This window comes from Mustelus asterias, chromosome 3 (genome assembly GCF_964213995.1).
Source record: "Mustelus asterias chromosome 3, sMusAst1.hap1.1, whole genome shotgun sequence".
Classification (NCBI taxonomy): Eukaryota; Metazoa; Chordata; class Chondrichthyes; order Carcharhiniformes; family Triakidae; genus Mustelus; species Mustelus asterias.
Genome location: NC_135803.1, coordinates 5,570,493 through 5,586,873, shown reverse-complemented (window position 1 = coordinate 5,586,873; position 16,381 = coordinate 5,570,493). Strand labels below are relative to the sequence as shown.

Genomic DNA, 16,381 nt, shown 5'->3' with positions numbered 1-16,381 from the left:
GTTAGCCCTGAGAGTCAGGGGGATTAGCAGGGTAAATGTGTGAGGTTACGGGGATAGGGCCTGGGTGGGATTGTGTTCAGTGCAGACTCGATGGGCTGAATGGCCTCCTTCTGCACTGTAGGGATTCTATGATTCCAGGTTGCTGTCAAACCCTCCAACAATCTTTTCGATAAGGGGGTGTGATTGTAAGAGGGTAAATAAGTGGAACAAGCAGAGTAAAGCAAAGAGAGTGGGATGCGACATACAATCTACAATGAACAACTCTCTTCCTTCGAAGTGAGAAGGTTCTGGGTTCAAGTCGCTCTGTAGAGACTAAAAGCACAGAAATCCAAGCTGACACTCCGTTGCGGTACTGAGGGAGTGCCGCACTGTCAGAGGGTCAGTGCTGAGGGAGTGCCGCACTGTCAGAGGGTCAGTACTGAGGGAGTGCTGCACTGTCAGAGGGTCCGTACTGAGGGAGGGCCGCACTGTCAGAGGGTCAGTACTGAGGGAGTGCCGCACTGTCAGGGGGTCAGTGCTGAGGGAGTGCCGCACTGTCAGAGGGTCAGTACTGAAGGAGTGCCGCACTGTCAGAGGGTCAGTGCTGAGGGAGTGCTGCACTGTCAGAGGGTCCGTACTGAGGGAGGGCCGCACTGTCAGAGGGTCAGTACTGAGGGAGTGCCGCACTGTCAGAGGGTCAGTGCTGAGGGAGGGCCGCACTGTCAGAGGGTCAGTGCTGAGGGAGTGCTGCACTGTCAGAGGGTCCGTACTGAGGGAGGGCCGCACTGTCAGGGGGTCAGTGCTGAGGGAGTGCCGCACTGTCAGAGGGTCAGTACTGAAGGAGTGCCGCACTGTCAGAGGGTCAGTGCTGAGGGAGTGCTGCATGGTTGGAGGTGCTGTGTTTTGGAATAAATGTTAAACTCTGGCCCTCTCAGTTGGATATAAAAACTCCCACAGACACTTGTCGGAAGATGAACGGGGGGTTGGGGAGATGTCTCCCGGTGCCCCGGGACCAACATTTATCCCTCAATTAACATCCTGAAACAAAATGATTTGTTCTTTAGCACATTGCTCTTTACTCTTTGTGGGATCTTGCTATGTACAAGTGGCTGCTTACTTCAGCACATTGTGAAGAGTTTTCCTTCACTGTCCAGTGTTTGAGGTTAGCCGGTGAGTGTGACAGTCAGAATTAGAATGCCAGTCTTTCTGTTGGGTGGAGAGGTGAAGTCAGTCTTCCTGCCGTTTACCTCTTCCCGCTTTCACTCGCAATCCTTCAGCTTGTGGGGAGACGGGAATCCAGTAATACGGGAAGAGGAGGTTTCACCACAGCCAGCGCTGTCCCTGCACAGAAACAAAGACAGAATTGAGGGGATTCCTTCCAGCAATGGCTCAGTGACTTTATACAGAGAGTGACAGTCACACAGCATCCTGTGTGACCATCAGTGCTGCACTGTCACAGGGAGCTGCACTGTCACAGGGAGCTGCACTGTCACTGGGTGAGGCACTGTCAGAGGGTGAGGCACTGTCAGAGGGTGAGGCACTGTCAGAGGGTGAGGCACTGTCACAGGGTGAGGCACTGTCAGAGGGTGAGGCACTGTCAGAGGGTGAGGCACTGTCAGAGGGTGAGGCACTGTCAGAGGGTGAGGCACTGTCAGAGGGTGAGGCACTGTCAGAGGGTGAGGCACTGTCAGAGGGTGAGGCACTGTCAGAGGGTGAGGCACTGTCAGAGGGTGAGGCACTGTCACAGGGTGAGGCACTGTCAGAGGGAGCTGCACTGTCACTGGGTGAGGCACTGTCAGAGGGTGAGGCACTGTCACAGGGTGAGGCACTGTCAGAGGGAGCTGTACTGTCACTGGGTGAGGCACTGTCACAGGGTGAGGCACTGTCAGAGGGTGAGGCACTGTCAGAGGGTGCTGCACTGTCACAGGGAGCTGCACTGTCACAGGGTGAGGCACTGTCAGAGGGTGCTGCACTGTCAGAGGGTGAGGCACTGTCACAGGGTGAGGCACTGTCAGAGGGTGAGGCACTGTCAGAGGGAGCTGCACTGTCACTGGGTGCTGCACTGTCAGAGGGTGAGGCACTGTCAGAGGGTGCTGCACTGTCAGAGGGTGAGGCACTGTCAGAGGGAGCTGCACTGTCACTGGGTGAGGCACTGTCAGAGGGTGCTGCACTGTCACAGGGTGAGGCACTGTCAGAGGGTGAGGCACTGTCAGAGGGTGCTGCACTGTCACAGGGTGAGGCACTGTCAGAGGGTGCGGCACTGTCACAGGGAGCTGCACTGTCAGAGGGTGAGGCACTGTCAGAGGGTGAGGCACTGTCAGAGGGTGCTGCACTGTCACAGGGTGAGGCACTGTCACAGGGAGCTGCACTGTCACAGGGTGAGGCACTGTCAGAGGGTGAGGCACTGTCACAGGGTGAGGCACTGTCACAGGGTGAGGCACTGTCAGAGGGTGAGGCACTGTCACAGGGTGAGGCACTGTCAGAGGGTGAGGCACTGTCAGAGGGTGCTGCACTGTCACAGGGTGAGGCACTGTCAGAGGGTGAGGCACTGTCAGAGGGTGCTGCACTGTCACAGGGTGAGGCACTGTCAGAGGGTGAGGCACTGTCAGAGGGAGCTGCACTGTCAGAGGGTGAGGCACTGTCAGAGGGTGAGGCACTGTCAGAGGGAGCTGCACTGTCAGAGGGTGAGGCACTGTCAGAGGGTGAGGCACTGTCAGAGGGTGCTGCACTGTCACAGGGTGAGGCACTGTCACAGGGTGAGGCACTGTCAGAGGGTGAGGCACTGTCAGAGGGTGAGGCACTGTCACAGGGTGAGGCACTGTCACAGGGTGAGGCACTGTCAGAGGGTGAGGCACTGTCAGAGGGTGAGGCACTGTCAGAGGGTGCTGCACTGTCACAGGGTGAGGCACTGTCAGAGGGTGAGGCACTGTCAGAGGGTGAGGCACTGTCAGAGGGTGCGGCACTGTCAGAGGGAGCTGCACTGTCAGAGGGAGCTGCACTGTCAGAGGGAGCTGCACTGTCACTGGGTGAGGCACTGTCAGAGGGTGAGGCACTGTCACAGGGTGAGGCACTGTCAGAGGGAGCTGCACTGTCAGAGGGTGCGGCACTGTCACTGGGTGAGGCACTGTCACAGGGTGAGGCACTGTCAGAGGGTGAGGCACTGTCACAGGGTGAGGCACTGTCACAGGGTGAGGCACTGTCACAGGGTGAGGCACTGTCAGAGGGTGAGGCACTGTCAGAGGGTGAGGCACTGTCAGAGGGAGCTGCACTGTCAGAGGGAGCTGCACTGTCAGAGGGAGCTGCACTGTCACTGGGTGAGGCACTGTCAGAGGGTGAGGCACTGTCAGAGGGAGCTGCACTGTCAGAGGGTGCTGCACTGTCACTGGGTGAGGCACTGTCAGAGGGTGAGGCACTGTCAGAGGGAGCTGCACTGTCAGAGGGTGAGGCACTGTCACTGGGTGAGGCACTGTCAGAGGGTGCTGCACTGTCAGAGGGAGCTGCACTGTCACTGGGTGAGGCACTGTCAGAGGGTGAGGCACTGTCAGAGGGAGCTGCACTGTCAGAGGGTGAGGCACTGTCAGAGGGAGCTGCACTGTCACTGGGTGAGGCACTGTCAGAGGGTGAGGCACTGTCAGAGGGAGCTGCACTGTCAGAGGGAGCTGCACTGTCAGAGGGTGAGGCACTGTCAGAGGGTGAGGCACTGTCACAGGGTGAGGCACTGTCAGAGGGTGCTGTACTGTCAGAGGGTGAGGCACTGTCAGAGGGTCAGTGCTGAGGGAGTGCTGCACTGTCAGAGGGTGAGGCACTGTCAGAGGGTGAGGCACTGTCAGAGGGTGAGGCACTGTCAGAGGGAGCTGCACTGTCACAGGGTGAGGCACTGTCAGAGGGTGCGGCACTGTCAGAGGGTGAGGCACTGTCAGAGGGAGCTGCACTGTCACAGGGTGAGGCACTGTCAGAGGGAGCTGCACTGTCAGAGGGAGCTGCACTGTCACAGGGTGAGGCACTGTCAGAGGGTGCGGCACTGTCACAGGGTGAGGCACTGTCAGAGGGTGAGGCACTGTCACAGGGTGAGGCACTGTCAGAGGGAGCTGCACTGTCACAGGGTGAGGCACTGTCAGAGGGTGAGGCACTGTCAGAGGGTGAGGCACTGTCAGAGGGTGAGGCACTGTCAGAGGGAGCTGCACTGTCACAGGGTGAGGCACTGTCAGAGGGTGAGGCACTGTCAGAGGGTGAGGCACTGTCAGAGGGAGCTGCACTGTCACAGGGTGAGGCACTGTCAGAGGGTGAGGCACTGTCAGAGGGTGAGGTACTGTCAGAGGGTGAGGCACTGTCAGAGGGAGCTGCACTGTCACAGGGTGAGGCACTGTCAGAGGGTGAGGCACTGTCACAGGGTGAGGCACTGTCAGAGGGTGAGGCACTGTCAGAGGGTGAGGCACTGTCAGAGGGTGTTATTGAAATTTAAGAGTTTTTCCTGTCTTTCACAGTTGAGTAACTCACCGATTAAAGCTAGGGTCAGATTGCTGGGGTTATAACCGCCCTCTGAACACAATGCTGGGGTCCTGGGGGGGTGGTGGCTGGGAGCGAGCAGGAAGGGGTGTACACCCTCACACACACAGACCTTCCAGCACCTCTCCCCACACTGCTTTGTGCGAGTGGGTGTTGTTGAGCTATTTGACTGCAGGGGCACCAGATTGTCGGCCTGTCCTCAGACATTCTGAGTCAGATGAGAATGAGATCGCTCTGACTTTGTGAGGGGTGGTGTGAGGGGTGGTGTGAAGGGTGGTGTGTGAGGTGTGGTGTGTGAGGGGTGGTGTGAGGGGTTGTGTGGTGTGTGAGGGGTGGTGTGAGGTGTGGTGTGAGGGGTGGTGTGAGGGGTGGTGTGGTGTGTGAGGGGTGGTGTGAGGGGTGGTGTGAGGTGTGGTGTGAGGGGTGGTGTGAGGGGTGGTGTGAGGGGTGGTGTGAGGGGTGGTGTGTGAGGGGTGGTGTGGTGTGTGAGGGGTGATGTGAGGGGTGGTGTGAGGTGTGGCAGCATTGACTTTGATGGGGACGGTGCGGGTCGGATTGCCGAATGGAGGTGAAGAATATTGAATGGTGTATTGTGTCAGTATCCTAACCACCCTCGGACACACACTCATGGCCTGTTATTTAATATGACTGCAGTGTGTGTACCGTATGGCACATTTGTTTGAAATGAAAGTTTTGATGTTGTATTTCTCTCTGACTCCACTCGATTTCAGTCCTCACCTTCTGACCTTTCTGCCCTTTGAACTCAGTGTCTGTGTGAGTGCCTCGTTCCTCCCCAAAGGGATCTTGTCTAATTCTCCACCTCTCTCCCCTTCCTGACTCTTTGATGTTAACAGCCTCAGTACATTGGGGGAGGCTATTCAGCCCCTCGAGTCTGTTCTAGCACTCGATAAGATTGTAAGTGATTTGTAGCTCGTATCCGTTAATACCCCTATGCAGGGGTGGCACGGTGGCCCAGTGGTTAGCACTGCTGCCTCACAGCGCCATGGACCAGGGTTCAATTCCCAGCTTGGGTCACTGTCTGTGTGGAGTTTGCACATTCTCCCCGTGTCTGCGTGGGTTTCCTCCGGGTGCTCTGGTTTCCTCCCACAGTCCAAAGATGTGCAGGTTAGGTGAACTGACCATGCTAAATTGCCCCTTAGTGAACCAAGATGTGTAGGTTAGAGGGATTAGCGGGGTAGTTACTTGGAGTTATGGGGAACAGGCCTGAGGTTACAAGGATAGGGCCTGGGTGGGATTGTTGTCGGTGCAGACTCGATGGGCTGAATGGCCTCCTTCTGCACTGTAGCATTCTAAGATTCAATGAAATTCTATCAATCTCGATGCGAAATATTGAATTAACCCCTTCCTCCCCAGCCTCAGGTATTTATCGGGGGGGGGGGTTCCAGATTTCCAACCCCTCTGTGCGGAGAAGTGATTCCTGACGTCAGTAAGGTGAAACCCCCTCACTCTGGCTGATCCCACCTCCCCCATCCCCACTCCCATCCAGAGGAATTCTTTTCACCTCTTGGTCCTTTAACACCTTAACCACCTCAGTTTAATCACTTCCTAATTTCCCCCACACTCGCCGAGTCTTTGCTGATCCTTTCTTTCTGCATTTCTCCCTCTCTCTTTGTAAGTGTGTACAATGGTTTCAGCTTCCCGTCTGCGTCCCTGTCAATGTTTAACAAGAAGCTCCAACTTCCAGCATTCCCATGGCCTCGTCCCGGATTCTCCGGGTTTCATACCTTCACAGGAGTCTGTCTTTCACCCTCGGAGGAACATGTATAAGATCCAAACTAATGACCTCCACCATCTAGAAGGGCAAGAGATACCTGGGAACACCACCACCTGGAGATTCCCCTCCAAGACACTCACCATCTTGACTTTAGAATCCTGCAGTGCAGAAAGAGGCCATTTGGCCCATCGAGTCTACACCGACCACAATCCCACCCAGGCCCTATTCCCATAACCCCACATATTTACCCTGCTAATACCCCTGACACTAGGGTGAATTTATCACGGCCAATCAACCTAACCCACACATCTTTGGACCATGGGAGGAAACCGGAGCACCCGGAGGAAACCCATGCAGACACGGGGAGAACGTGCAAACTCCACACAGACAGTGACCCAAGGCGGGAATTGAACCCGGGTCCCTGGCGCTGTGAGGCAGCAGCGCTAACCACTGTGCCACCGTGCCGCCCTGGGAGGAAGGAGACTTGGAAATATATCGCCGTTCCTTCACTGGGTCAAAATCGTGGAACTCCCTCCCGTACAGCACTGTGGGTGTGCCCACACCATGTGGACCATAGCGGTTCAGGAAGGAAGCTCACCACCACCTTCTCAAGGGGCGATAAGGGAAGGGCAATAAATGCTGGCCTAGCCAGCGATGCCCACATCCTGTGACGGAGTTTTTAAAACTTCAATCCAGTTTCCTTTGCGTAAACGGCAGGAAGGAACTTCGACAAATCTCCAGGTCCAGAAAGGAAGAAAGTAAGTGTGGATCAGAGAGGGTTTCCAGCTCCTCGGGATAGCGCCGGAGTCTCCCAAAATTAAAGATTAATATCGTGGTCTTTGCTGCGAACGTCACTTTAACACCTGACTGAAAGATGAGTCCCCTGACAGCTTGTCCCCTTGGGTGAAGCTAAAAATTCCCACATCTTCATTTCAAAGAAAATTCAATATTTACCCCCCAATCGGCAGCACAAAAACAAATAATTTAAAAAATATATCTTCTTGGGGTGTGGGCATCTCTGGCTTAGACCAGCATTTATTACCCATCCCTAATTATCCCTTGAGAAGGTGGTGGTGAGCTCTCTTCTTGATTCGCTGCAGTCCACATGCTGTAGGTACACCCACAGTGCTGTTAGGGAGGAGCTCGCTGTGCACTCGTTGGCTATCCCTGCATTACAATATTTACTGCATTTCATTGGCTATAAAGCACTTTGAAAGATCCTGAGGTTGTGGTGGGTGCTATATAAATGTAGGTCCTTCTTTTCTCTCTCTCTCTTTCTTACAGAGGGAGGCTCCCTGAAGTTGATCTTCTCAATATCTTCTCTCTTTATTCTGTCTCTCAGTTGAAGAGTAAACGTGTTGATACTTACTGTCAGAGTTCCTGTGGAGTGAAATCTCACCGTGAGTCTGATGCAGAAAACCAGAGACAGGGAGAACATCACAGCACTGACTGATACACTGAGGAGCTGAATGATCAGGTGGTAATACTCGTAAAGCAGGGGGTCCATGCAGAGGGTGGGCGGGCTGTAATGATATGGAAACTGGACAGCGAATCCCAGGTACCCTGTGCCCGAAATACCCGCCAGCAAGTAGTCGCAGAATGGACCAATCAGGATGGCTGACAGTGCAATGACCAATTGTAGCAGTGAGGCAATCAGATTGAGAATGGCCAATGGAAACCCAGCTGCTCGCTGTGAATAGAAACAGGAACAACTCTGTTAATCACAGAGAGACCCCCAACTGTATAACCCCCCCCCCCCCCGCCACTGCCCCACTGCCCCACCCTCTCCCAACTCATCGGCCCATCCCTACACCCTCACTCCCACACCCCACACCACACTACCTCCCCCCACTGCCCCACCCCCCCAGCACAGAAACCCCCCCACCCTCTCCCAGCTCATCGGCCCAACCCTACACCCTCACTCCCACACCCCACACCACACTACCTCCCCCCACTGCCCCACCCCCCCAGCACAGAAACCCCCCCACCCTCTCCCAACTCATCAGCCCCCCCCCACTTACACCCATCACCCCACACCAACTACCACCCCCCCCCCCACTGCCCCATCCCCCAGCACAGAAACCCCCCCACCCTCTCCCAACTCAGCATCACACTCCCATCCCCCCGACTTACACCCATCACCCCACACCAACTACCCCCCCCCACTACCCCATCCCCCAGCACAGAAACCCCCCACCCTCTCCCAACTCATCAGCCCATCCCTACACCCTCACTCCCATACCCTACACCACACTACCCCTCCACTGCCCCATCCCCAGCACAGAAACCCCCCACCCTCTCCCAACTCATCAGCCCATCCCTACACCCTCACTCCCACACCCCACCCTACACCCATTACCCCACACCACATCACCTCACCCCATTGCCCCTATCTCTCAGCACAGAAACCCACCCCCCCAACTCAGCATCCCACTCCCACCCCCCCACTTACACCTATCACCCCACACCACACTACCTCACCCCACTGCCCCACCCCCCAGCACAGAAACCCCCCCACCCTCTCCCTGCTCATCAGCCCATCCCTACACCCTCACTCCCACACCCCACCCTACACCCATAGAAACATAGAATCCCTATAGTACAGAAGGAGGCCATTCGGCCCATCCAGCCTGCACTGACCACAATCCCATCCAGGCCCTAATCCCATAACCTCACATATTTACCCTGCTAATCCCCCTGATACTGGGGTCAATTTAGCATGGCCAATCCACCAAACCAGCACGTCTTTCAGACTGTGGGAGGAAACTGGGGCGCCCGGAGAAAACGCATGCAGATACGGGGAGAAATTGCAAACTCCATACAGACAGTCACCCAAGTTGGGAATTGAACCTGGATCCCTGGCGCTGTGAGGCAGCAGTGCTAACCACTGTGCCACCATGCCACCCAGCACCGACACCCTCACACCCTTTCCCAGCTCCTCACCCTCATTCCCAGCCCCCCCACTCACACCCAGCACTCTCACACCACACCCCCACACCCTCTCCCCGCATCCTCTCCCCATTCTCAGTCCCCAGCCTCTCCCGCACCCACATTACACAGCCTGGGATTGTTGGGGTGGGAACCATTGGGTTGGAGAAAAGTTACATGAAATAACTGATGATAATTACCAGAAATTGTGAGCTGTGATCTCTCTCAGCGAGTAGCACCAACAATCCCACGATGAATGCCTGTTGGGGAAAGGAGGACAATGTTACTCAGATCCATTCTTCAATATTTCAGTATCAGTGGAAAGGGGAAAATTGCCCAGGTATGTCCTGTACATCTCAATGTTAAATCTACCGCCTCTCAACCTATACCTGTGGCCTCTTGTTCGAGATTGCCCCATAAGAGGAAACATTTGGTCTACATTTACTTTATCAATCCCTTTCAAAATTTTATATACCTCGATCAGATCCCCTCCCATCCTTCTAAACTCCAGAGTTTGATGAGAATATCGGCCACTGTCTTTGGGTCAACTTCTTGGAACTCCCTCCCTAACAGCACTGTGGGTGTACCTACACGGTAAAAAGTTTAACAACACCACGTTAAAGCCCAACAGGTTTATTTGGTAGCAAAAGCCACACAAGCTTTTGGAGCCTTAAGCCCCTTCTTCAGGTGAGTGGGAATTCTGTTCACAAACAGGGCATATAAAGACACAGACTCAATTTACATGAATAATGATTGGAATGCAAATACTTACAGCTAATCAAGTCTTCGAGGTACAACAATGTGAGTGGAGAGAGCATTAAGACAGGTTAAAGAGATGTGTATTGTCTCCAGACAGGACAGCTAGTGAGACTCTGCAGGTCCAACACCAGCATCTCCACACAGTGTACCTACACCACAGGGACTGCAGCGGTTCAAGAAGGCGGCTCACCACCAACTTCTCAAGGGGCAATTAAGGATGGGCAATAAATGCTGGTCTAAGCCAGTCACACCCACACCCCAAGAATTATAGAATCTCTACAATTCTGCACTAACCACAATCCCACCAGGCCCTATTCCTGTAACTCCACATAGTTACCCTAGCTAACCCCCCTGACACTAAGGGGCAATTTAGCAAGGCCAATCCACCTAACCCGCACATCTTTGGAGTGTGAGAGGAAACCGAAGCACCCGGAGGAAACCCACGCAGACACGGGGAGAATGTGCAAACTCCACACAGACTGTGACCCGAGGCCGGGAATCGAACCCAGGTCCCTGGCGCTGTGAGGCAGCAGCGCCAACCCACTGTGCCACTCCAAACAAATCAAAAATATCCAGTTCTCCTACCACAACTCCATTCCAGATGGGGCACGCTATCTTGGCACTCCAACCAGCAAACCAGGGCTTGTAGGAAAAGACCGGGAAGAAGGTGATAATTCCCAAGAAAATGGAAAAGATTCCAAAGATGAGGAGAGCCCTTCCGATGTGCAGGTATTGACATTTCATCTCTCTCCCTCTCTCTTCTTTACATGGAGTGGATAATATCTGCTGTGTTGTTGGAACTCAGTGTGCCGAGGTAACTGCACCATGGTGATAATAAGCAGGTAGACAGGTTCCGGTAATTCATTGCCGCATAGTAATTATCCCAATCACAGAAACAGAACAGAATGTCCTCCAGTCTTTTACAGCAATGTTACCCAATTGGGTTCAACACAGATCAGGAGATATTAGGACAGGTGATCAAGAGATGGGGCAAAGAGTCAAGGAGATGGGTCGTACAGATGGGCCTTAAGCAATGTCTTCAAGAAGCAGAGAGAGGGGCCTAGAGAGGTTTCGAGAGGGAATTCTGGAGTTGAGGCCCAGGTAGCTGAAGGCACGGCTGCCGATGCTGGAGTGATGGGAACTAGCGGTGAGTCACAGGCCACAACTGGAGGAGTGCAGAGACCTCGGAGGGCTGTGGGGTTGGAGGTGAATACAGAGGGAGGGAAGGGACAAGGAGATGGGGGGAGGGGGGGGGGGCTATCCAAGCAGAGGCTGGGTCTCATGAACAAGATGAGCTTGGAGAAGGCCCGAGGGGAGAAAATTGAAGGTACGATCGCAAGTCTGGAGCAGGAAGTTGGAGAGGGCCTGAGAGGAACTTCCATTTGATAGGCTGTGGAAAATGGAGGGAAGCGGTCGCAGTGGCTGATCAGCTGTCAGGAGAAGGAGCAAAGGGGATAATTGGATAGACCAAGCAATGGCTTGATGGACTGAATGGCCTCTTCTGTGCTGCAGATTGCTATGATTCTATGAAATGTTTGAGTAATCCTTATCAGAGCAGAATCCTGTATCCAAATCCATCGCCCTGCAGTAAGAAGTCTCACAACACCAGGTTAAAGTCCAACAGGTTTATTTGGCAGCACTAGGTTTCGGAGTCTCGCTCCTTCATCAGGTGAGTGGGAGTGTGTTCACAAACAGGGCATATACAGACACAAACTCAATTTACAAAATAATGGTTGGAATGCGAGTCTTTACAGGTAATAAAGGTACAGACAATGTGAGTGGCCTCCTTTTAGGGACAATGCGAGTGGCGAGAGGGCCAAGCACAGGTTAAAGATGTGTGCATTGGGAACAGTGAACAGCAGGTGGTGCTGTAATGTCTGAATAATCAGCCTGATTCTCATTCTCAGGCTCAGCCAGAATCATTCTGTTCCGACAGACCCTCAGATTGCTGCAACCATCACAGTTATACTCAGTCAGTGCGATACGAACACTCAAGGTGATTGGATTCTGGTTTGGGACACTTTGTTCACTCTCCTGTCTGGCTGTCTCAGTGGGGATTCCTCCCTCACCCACAGTCAGAGAGTCGGACGTTCAAGTTCCACTGCCAGGAAGTTCAGAACGAACAACAGCTCACACGCCCAGTGCAGTACTGAGGGAGTGATGCACTGTCAGAGGGTCAGTACTGAGGGAGCGCCACACTGTCAGAGAGTCAATACTGAGGGAGTGCCGCACTGTCAGAGGGTCAGTACTGAGGGAGTGCCGCACTGTCAGAGGGTCAGTGCTGAGGGATTGCCGCACTGTCAGAGGGTCAGTACTGAGGGAGTGCTGCACTGTCAGAGGGTCAGTACTGAGGGAGTGCTGCACTGTCAGAGGGTCAGTACTGAGGGAGCGCCGCACTGTCAGAGAATCAATACTGAGGGAGTGCCGCACTGTCAGAGGATCAGTACTGAGGGAGTGCTGCACTGTCAGAGGGTCAGTACTGAGGGAGCGCCGCACTGTCGGAGGATCAGTACTGAGGGAGTGCTGCACTGTCGGAGGGTCAGTACTGAGGGAGGGCTGCACTATCGGAGGATCAGTACTGAGGGAGTGCCGCACTGTCGGAGGGTCAGTACTGAGGGAGTGTTGCACTGTCAGAGGGTCAGTGCTGAGGGAGTGCTGCACTGTCGGAGGGTCAGTACTGAGGGAGTGCTGCACTGTCAGAGGGTCAGTACTGAGGGAGGGCTGCACTGTCGGAGGGTCAGTACTGAGGGAATGCCACACTGTCAGAGGGTCAGTACTGAGGGAGTGCCACACTGTCAGAGGGTCAGTACTGAGGGAGTGCCGCACTGTCAGAGGGTCAGTACTGAGGGAGTGCCGCACTGTCAGAGGGTCAGTACTGAGGGAGTGCTGCACTGTCAGAGGGTCAGTACTGAGGGAGCGTCGCACTGTCAGAGGGTCAGTACTGAGGGAGTGCTGCACTGTCAGGGGGTCAGTGCTGAGGGAGTGCCGCACTGTCAGAGGGTCAGTACTGAGGGAGTGCCACACTGTCAGAGGGTCAGTACTGAGGGAGTGCCGCACTGTCAGAGGGTCAGTGCTGAGGGAGTGCCGCACTGTCAGAGGGTCAGTGCTGAGGGAGTGCCGCACTGTCAGAGGGTCAGTACTGAGGGAGTGCCGCACTGTCAGAGGGTCAGTGCTGAGGGAGTGCCGCACTGTCAGAGGGTCAGTGCTGAGGGAGTGCCGCACTGTCAGAGGGTCAGTACTGAGGGAGTGCTGCACTGTCAGAGGGTCAGTACTGAGGGAGCGCCGCACTGTCAGAGGGTCAGTACTGAGGGAGTGCTGCACTGTCAGAGGGTCAGTACTGAGGGAGTGCTGCACTGTTGGAGGGTCAGTGCTGAGGGAGTGCTGCACTGTCAGAGGGTCAGTACTGAGGGAGTGCTGCACTGTTGGAGGGTCAGTACTGAGGGAGTGCTGCACTGTTGGAGGGTCAGTGCTGAGGGAGTGCTGCACTGTTGGAGGGTCAGTGCTGAGGGAGTGCTGCACTGCCCATCAGGTCAGCACCGATCCTCTGGAAAAGCATCTTACCCAGGCCCACGCCACCCCGCCTCCCCCAGCTACCCTGTTCCTGTAACCCTGCTGTAATGACCTCAGCGAGGCCCATGCGGTTCGCCTCTTGGAGTATGAGCTCCCTGATTGTTGTAATGATTCCCTGTCCAATCAGGCAGCCTCACCTGTGTATGAATTGAAGAGTGTCAGGTTTACTGGCTCTCTGGGTTCTGATTCTGTATCTGAAGCATTCTTCAGAGTGGGAATACGTTTTATGAGTGGGAATACGTTTGTTAATAAAGGGAATCTGGTGAAGAGACACCGGTCTCGGAGGAGTTATTTCACCCACTCTTTTACCCTGACTATATCACCTAACCTACATGTTCTTGGAAGTTGATGGACAAGTTGTTGCCATTCTGAACGATGATTACCAAGCTCCTCCCAGTCGTTAATGTCAGCACCTCACTCAGTACTGACACTCTGACAGTGCGGCACTCCCTCAGTACTGACCCTCTGACAGTGCGGCACACCCTCAGTACTGACCCTCTGACAGTGCGGCACACCCTCAGTACTGACCCTCTGACAGTGCGGCACTCCCTCAGTACTGACCCTCTGACAGTGCAGCACTCCCTCAGTACTGACCCTCTGACAGTGCGGCATTCCCTCAGTACTGACCCTCTGACAGTGCAGCACTCCCTCAGTACTGACCCTCTGACAGTGCAGCACTCCCTCAGCACTGACCCTCTGACAGTACGGCACTCCCTCAGTACTGACCCTCTGACAGTGCGGCACTCCCTCAGTACTGACCCTCTGACAGTGCGGCACTCCCTCAGTACTGCACTGGGTGTGTGAGCTGTTGTTCGTTCTGAACTTCCTGGCAGTGGAACTTGAACGTCCGACTCTCTGACTGTGGGTGAGGGTGGAATCCCCACTGAGACAGCCAGACAGGAGAGTGAACAACCTGTCCCAAACCAGAATCCAATCACCTTGAGTGTTCGTATCGCACTGACTGAGTATAACTGTGATGGTTGCAGCAATCTGAGGGTCTGTCGGAACAGAATGATTCTGGCTGAGTCTGAGAATGAGAATGACTTTTGAGACATTTTCTTCCTGCTTCCCCCGAGATGTTGGCTGCCTGACAGAGCTGCTTCTCAACTCTCAAATAAATGATGGGCACTGAAGGGGTTAATGGGATTTCCCGGCAAATGAAAAGGATTACGGGAAACGGGGGGAAAGTGCTGGAGGTCAACATGACCCCACTGGGTTTGGGAAGCTGGGTCTGACCCACAGCTGAGCTGTGCCTCTGGAAGTCTTGTCCCTGCTGTGAGACTGCTTTTAGCTTTTGAATTCAACCCAATAATCAGCAAATAGGAATGTGGATTTAACTTTGGATTTGGAAACCATTCAAAGGATTTGTTTTCACAATTTTCTTCTGAGATCCACCCCTTCGAAAGGCAGGGACACCATAATGATTCATTAGTGAGGCAACAACTGGAATTTATATAGCACCCCGCAGATATCGCAAAGCACTTCAAAGCTGCGATATCAGACAATAACAATCTCCAAATTAAGGAGGTATTAGGGCAGGTCATCTGGAGCTAAGGGATAATTTCAGGAGGAGAGAGGGGGGTGGGGCGGAATCCTAAAGCTTGGGAACCTGCTACCAAAGGCACAGTCACCAATGGAGGAGTGATTAAAAGGGGAATTGGTCAAGAGGACAGAATGGGAGGAGGTTGATTATCTTGGAGTGTTACAGGCTGGAGGGGGTGACTGAGGGTAGGGAGGGGTAAGGCCATTGAGGGATTTGAAAACATGGACAAGTGCCTGCAGAACAAATAACATTGTGACCCCCAGCCAGCACTCTGACCTCTAACCTTCTGACCAGGAGACCAGAGCAGGCCATAGATCCATTTTCTAAATCACAACACCACCCAGTGTAAAATCTAGCTCTGGTTAAAGGGCCAATCATTTGCTGATTACCAAATCTGTTTAGTTAGAGTTTTAATTTCTGCAACAGCCCAATTTTAATCCTTCCAGCATTGGCAGTCATCCCTTCAGCAACCTGCCCTGCGTGGAGTTTGCACGTTCTCCCCGTGTCTGCGTGGGTTTCCTCCGGGTGCTCCGGTTTCCTCCCACACTCCAGAGATGTGCGGGTTAGGTGGATTGGCTGTGCTAAATTGCCCCTTAGTGTCAGGGGAACTAGCTTGGGTAAATGCATGGGGTTATGGGGATCAGGTCTGGGTGGGATTGTGGTCGGTGCAGACTCGATGGGCCGAATGACCTCCATCTGCAATGTGGGGATTCTATGATTCTAACCTGGACCCCAAGCTCTGGGATTCCCTCATTAAACCTGTCAGCATCCCCGTCTCTCTCTCTCTCTCTCTCGTTGAAGATGATCTTACTTCTCTCCCCAATCTTTTGGTCACCTGACCTAATATTACAACATTTGCTTGGTATCAAAGGTGCTATGTGATAGCAGGCTGTTGTTGTTGTATGCTTGTGAAATGAAGAGACAGAGGTCGGAATTCTTCGGCCGTTCGTGCCCTGCTGCTGCTGCTAGCAAGAAGAGAGAATTTGGAGCTCAGTCAAGTCTCTGTTCACTGCAGCGGGACTGGAAAATCCCACTGGCAGAGAATTCCGACCACTCTGCATCAGCTGATGCTCGGCACAGGACTGAGATTAGAGCAAGCTGTTTGCAAATAACTGAGGTTACACGTCAATAGTACATCACGGGCTGTAAAGCGATTGGGACACCCTCTGGTTACGAAAGGCTCGATAGAAATGCAAGTCTTTCTTTTTGCCAAAGTTGTCTACAAAACTGACCTTTGCAATGCCCTTTGCCGTGTTTTCCTGAGATGTAGTTTGGAGCTAGTTCAAGGAACCAGTTCTATGTGTGTTACCTCAGGCAGGTGAAGGACTGTGCACTCAGATAAATGCGTCTGCTGTAATAAG

General features: G+C 53.8%; 1 protein-coding gene across 1 annotated transcript; it reads right to left on the bottom strand.

The window, feature by feature from the left end:
- Positions 1 to 1,275: 1,275 nt before the first annotated feature.
- On the bottom strand, positions 1,276 to 10,651 carry LOC144485709 (transmembrane protein 212-like). Its single transcript, XM_078203819.1, has 4 exons — positions 10,493 to 10,651; positions 9,349 to 9,408; positions 7,620 to 7,910; positions 1,276 to 1,320 (listed from the first exon to the last, which is right to left on the bottom strand). Exons 1-4 carry the CDS (start codon positions 10,649 to 10,651, stop codon positions 1,300 to 1,302), a joined length of 531 nt encoding a protein of 176 aa, XP_078059945.1. The 3' UTR covers positions 1,276 to 1,299.
- Positions 10,652 to 16,381: the final 5,730 nt, after the last annotated feature.

Coding starts and splice junctions, on each gene's coding strand:
- LOC144485709 (XM_078203819.1), bottom strand. CDS start 10,651: ATGAAATGTCAATACCTGCACATCGGAAGGGCTCTCCTCATCTTTGGA. Junction 9,409..10,492: donor CCATCTGGAATGGAGTTGTG/GTAGGAGAACTG, acceptor TTTCCCCAACAG/GCATTCATCGTGGGATTGTT. Junction 7,911..9,348: donor ATCACAGCTCACAATTTCTG/GTAATTATCATC, acceptor TTCTATTCACAG/CGAGCAGCTGGGTTTCCATT.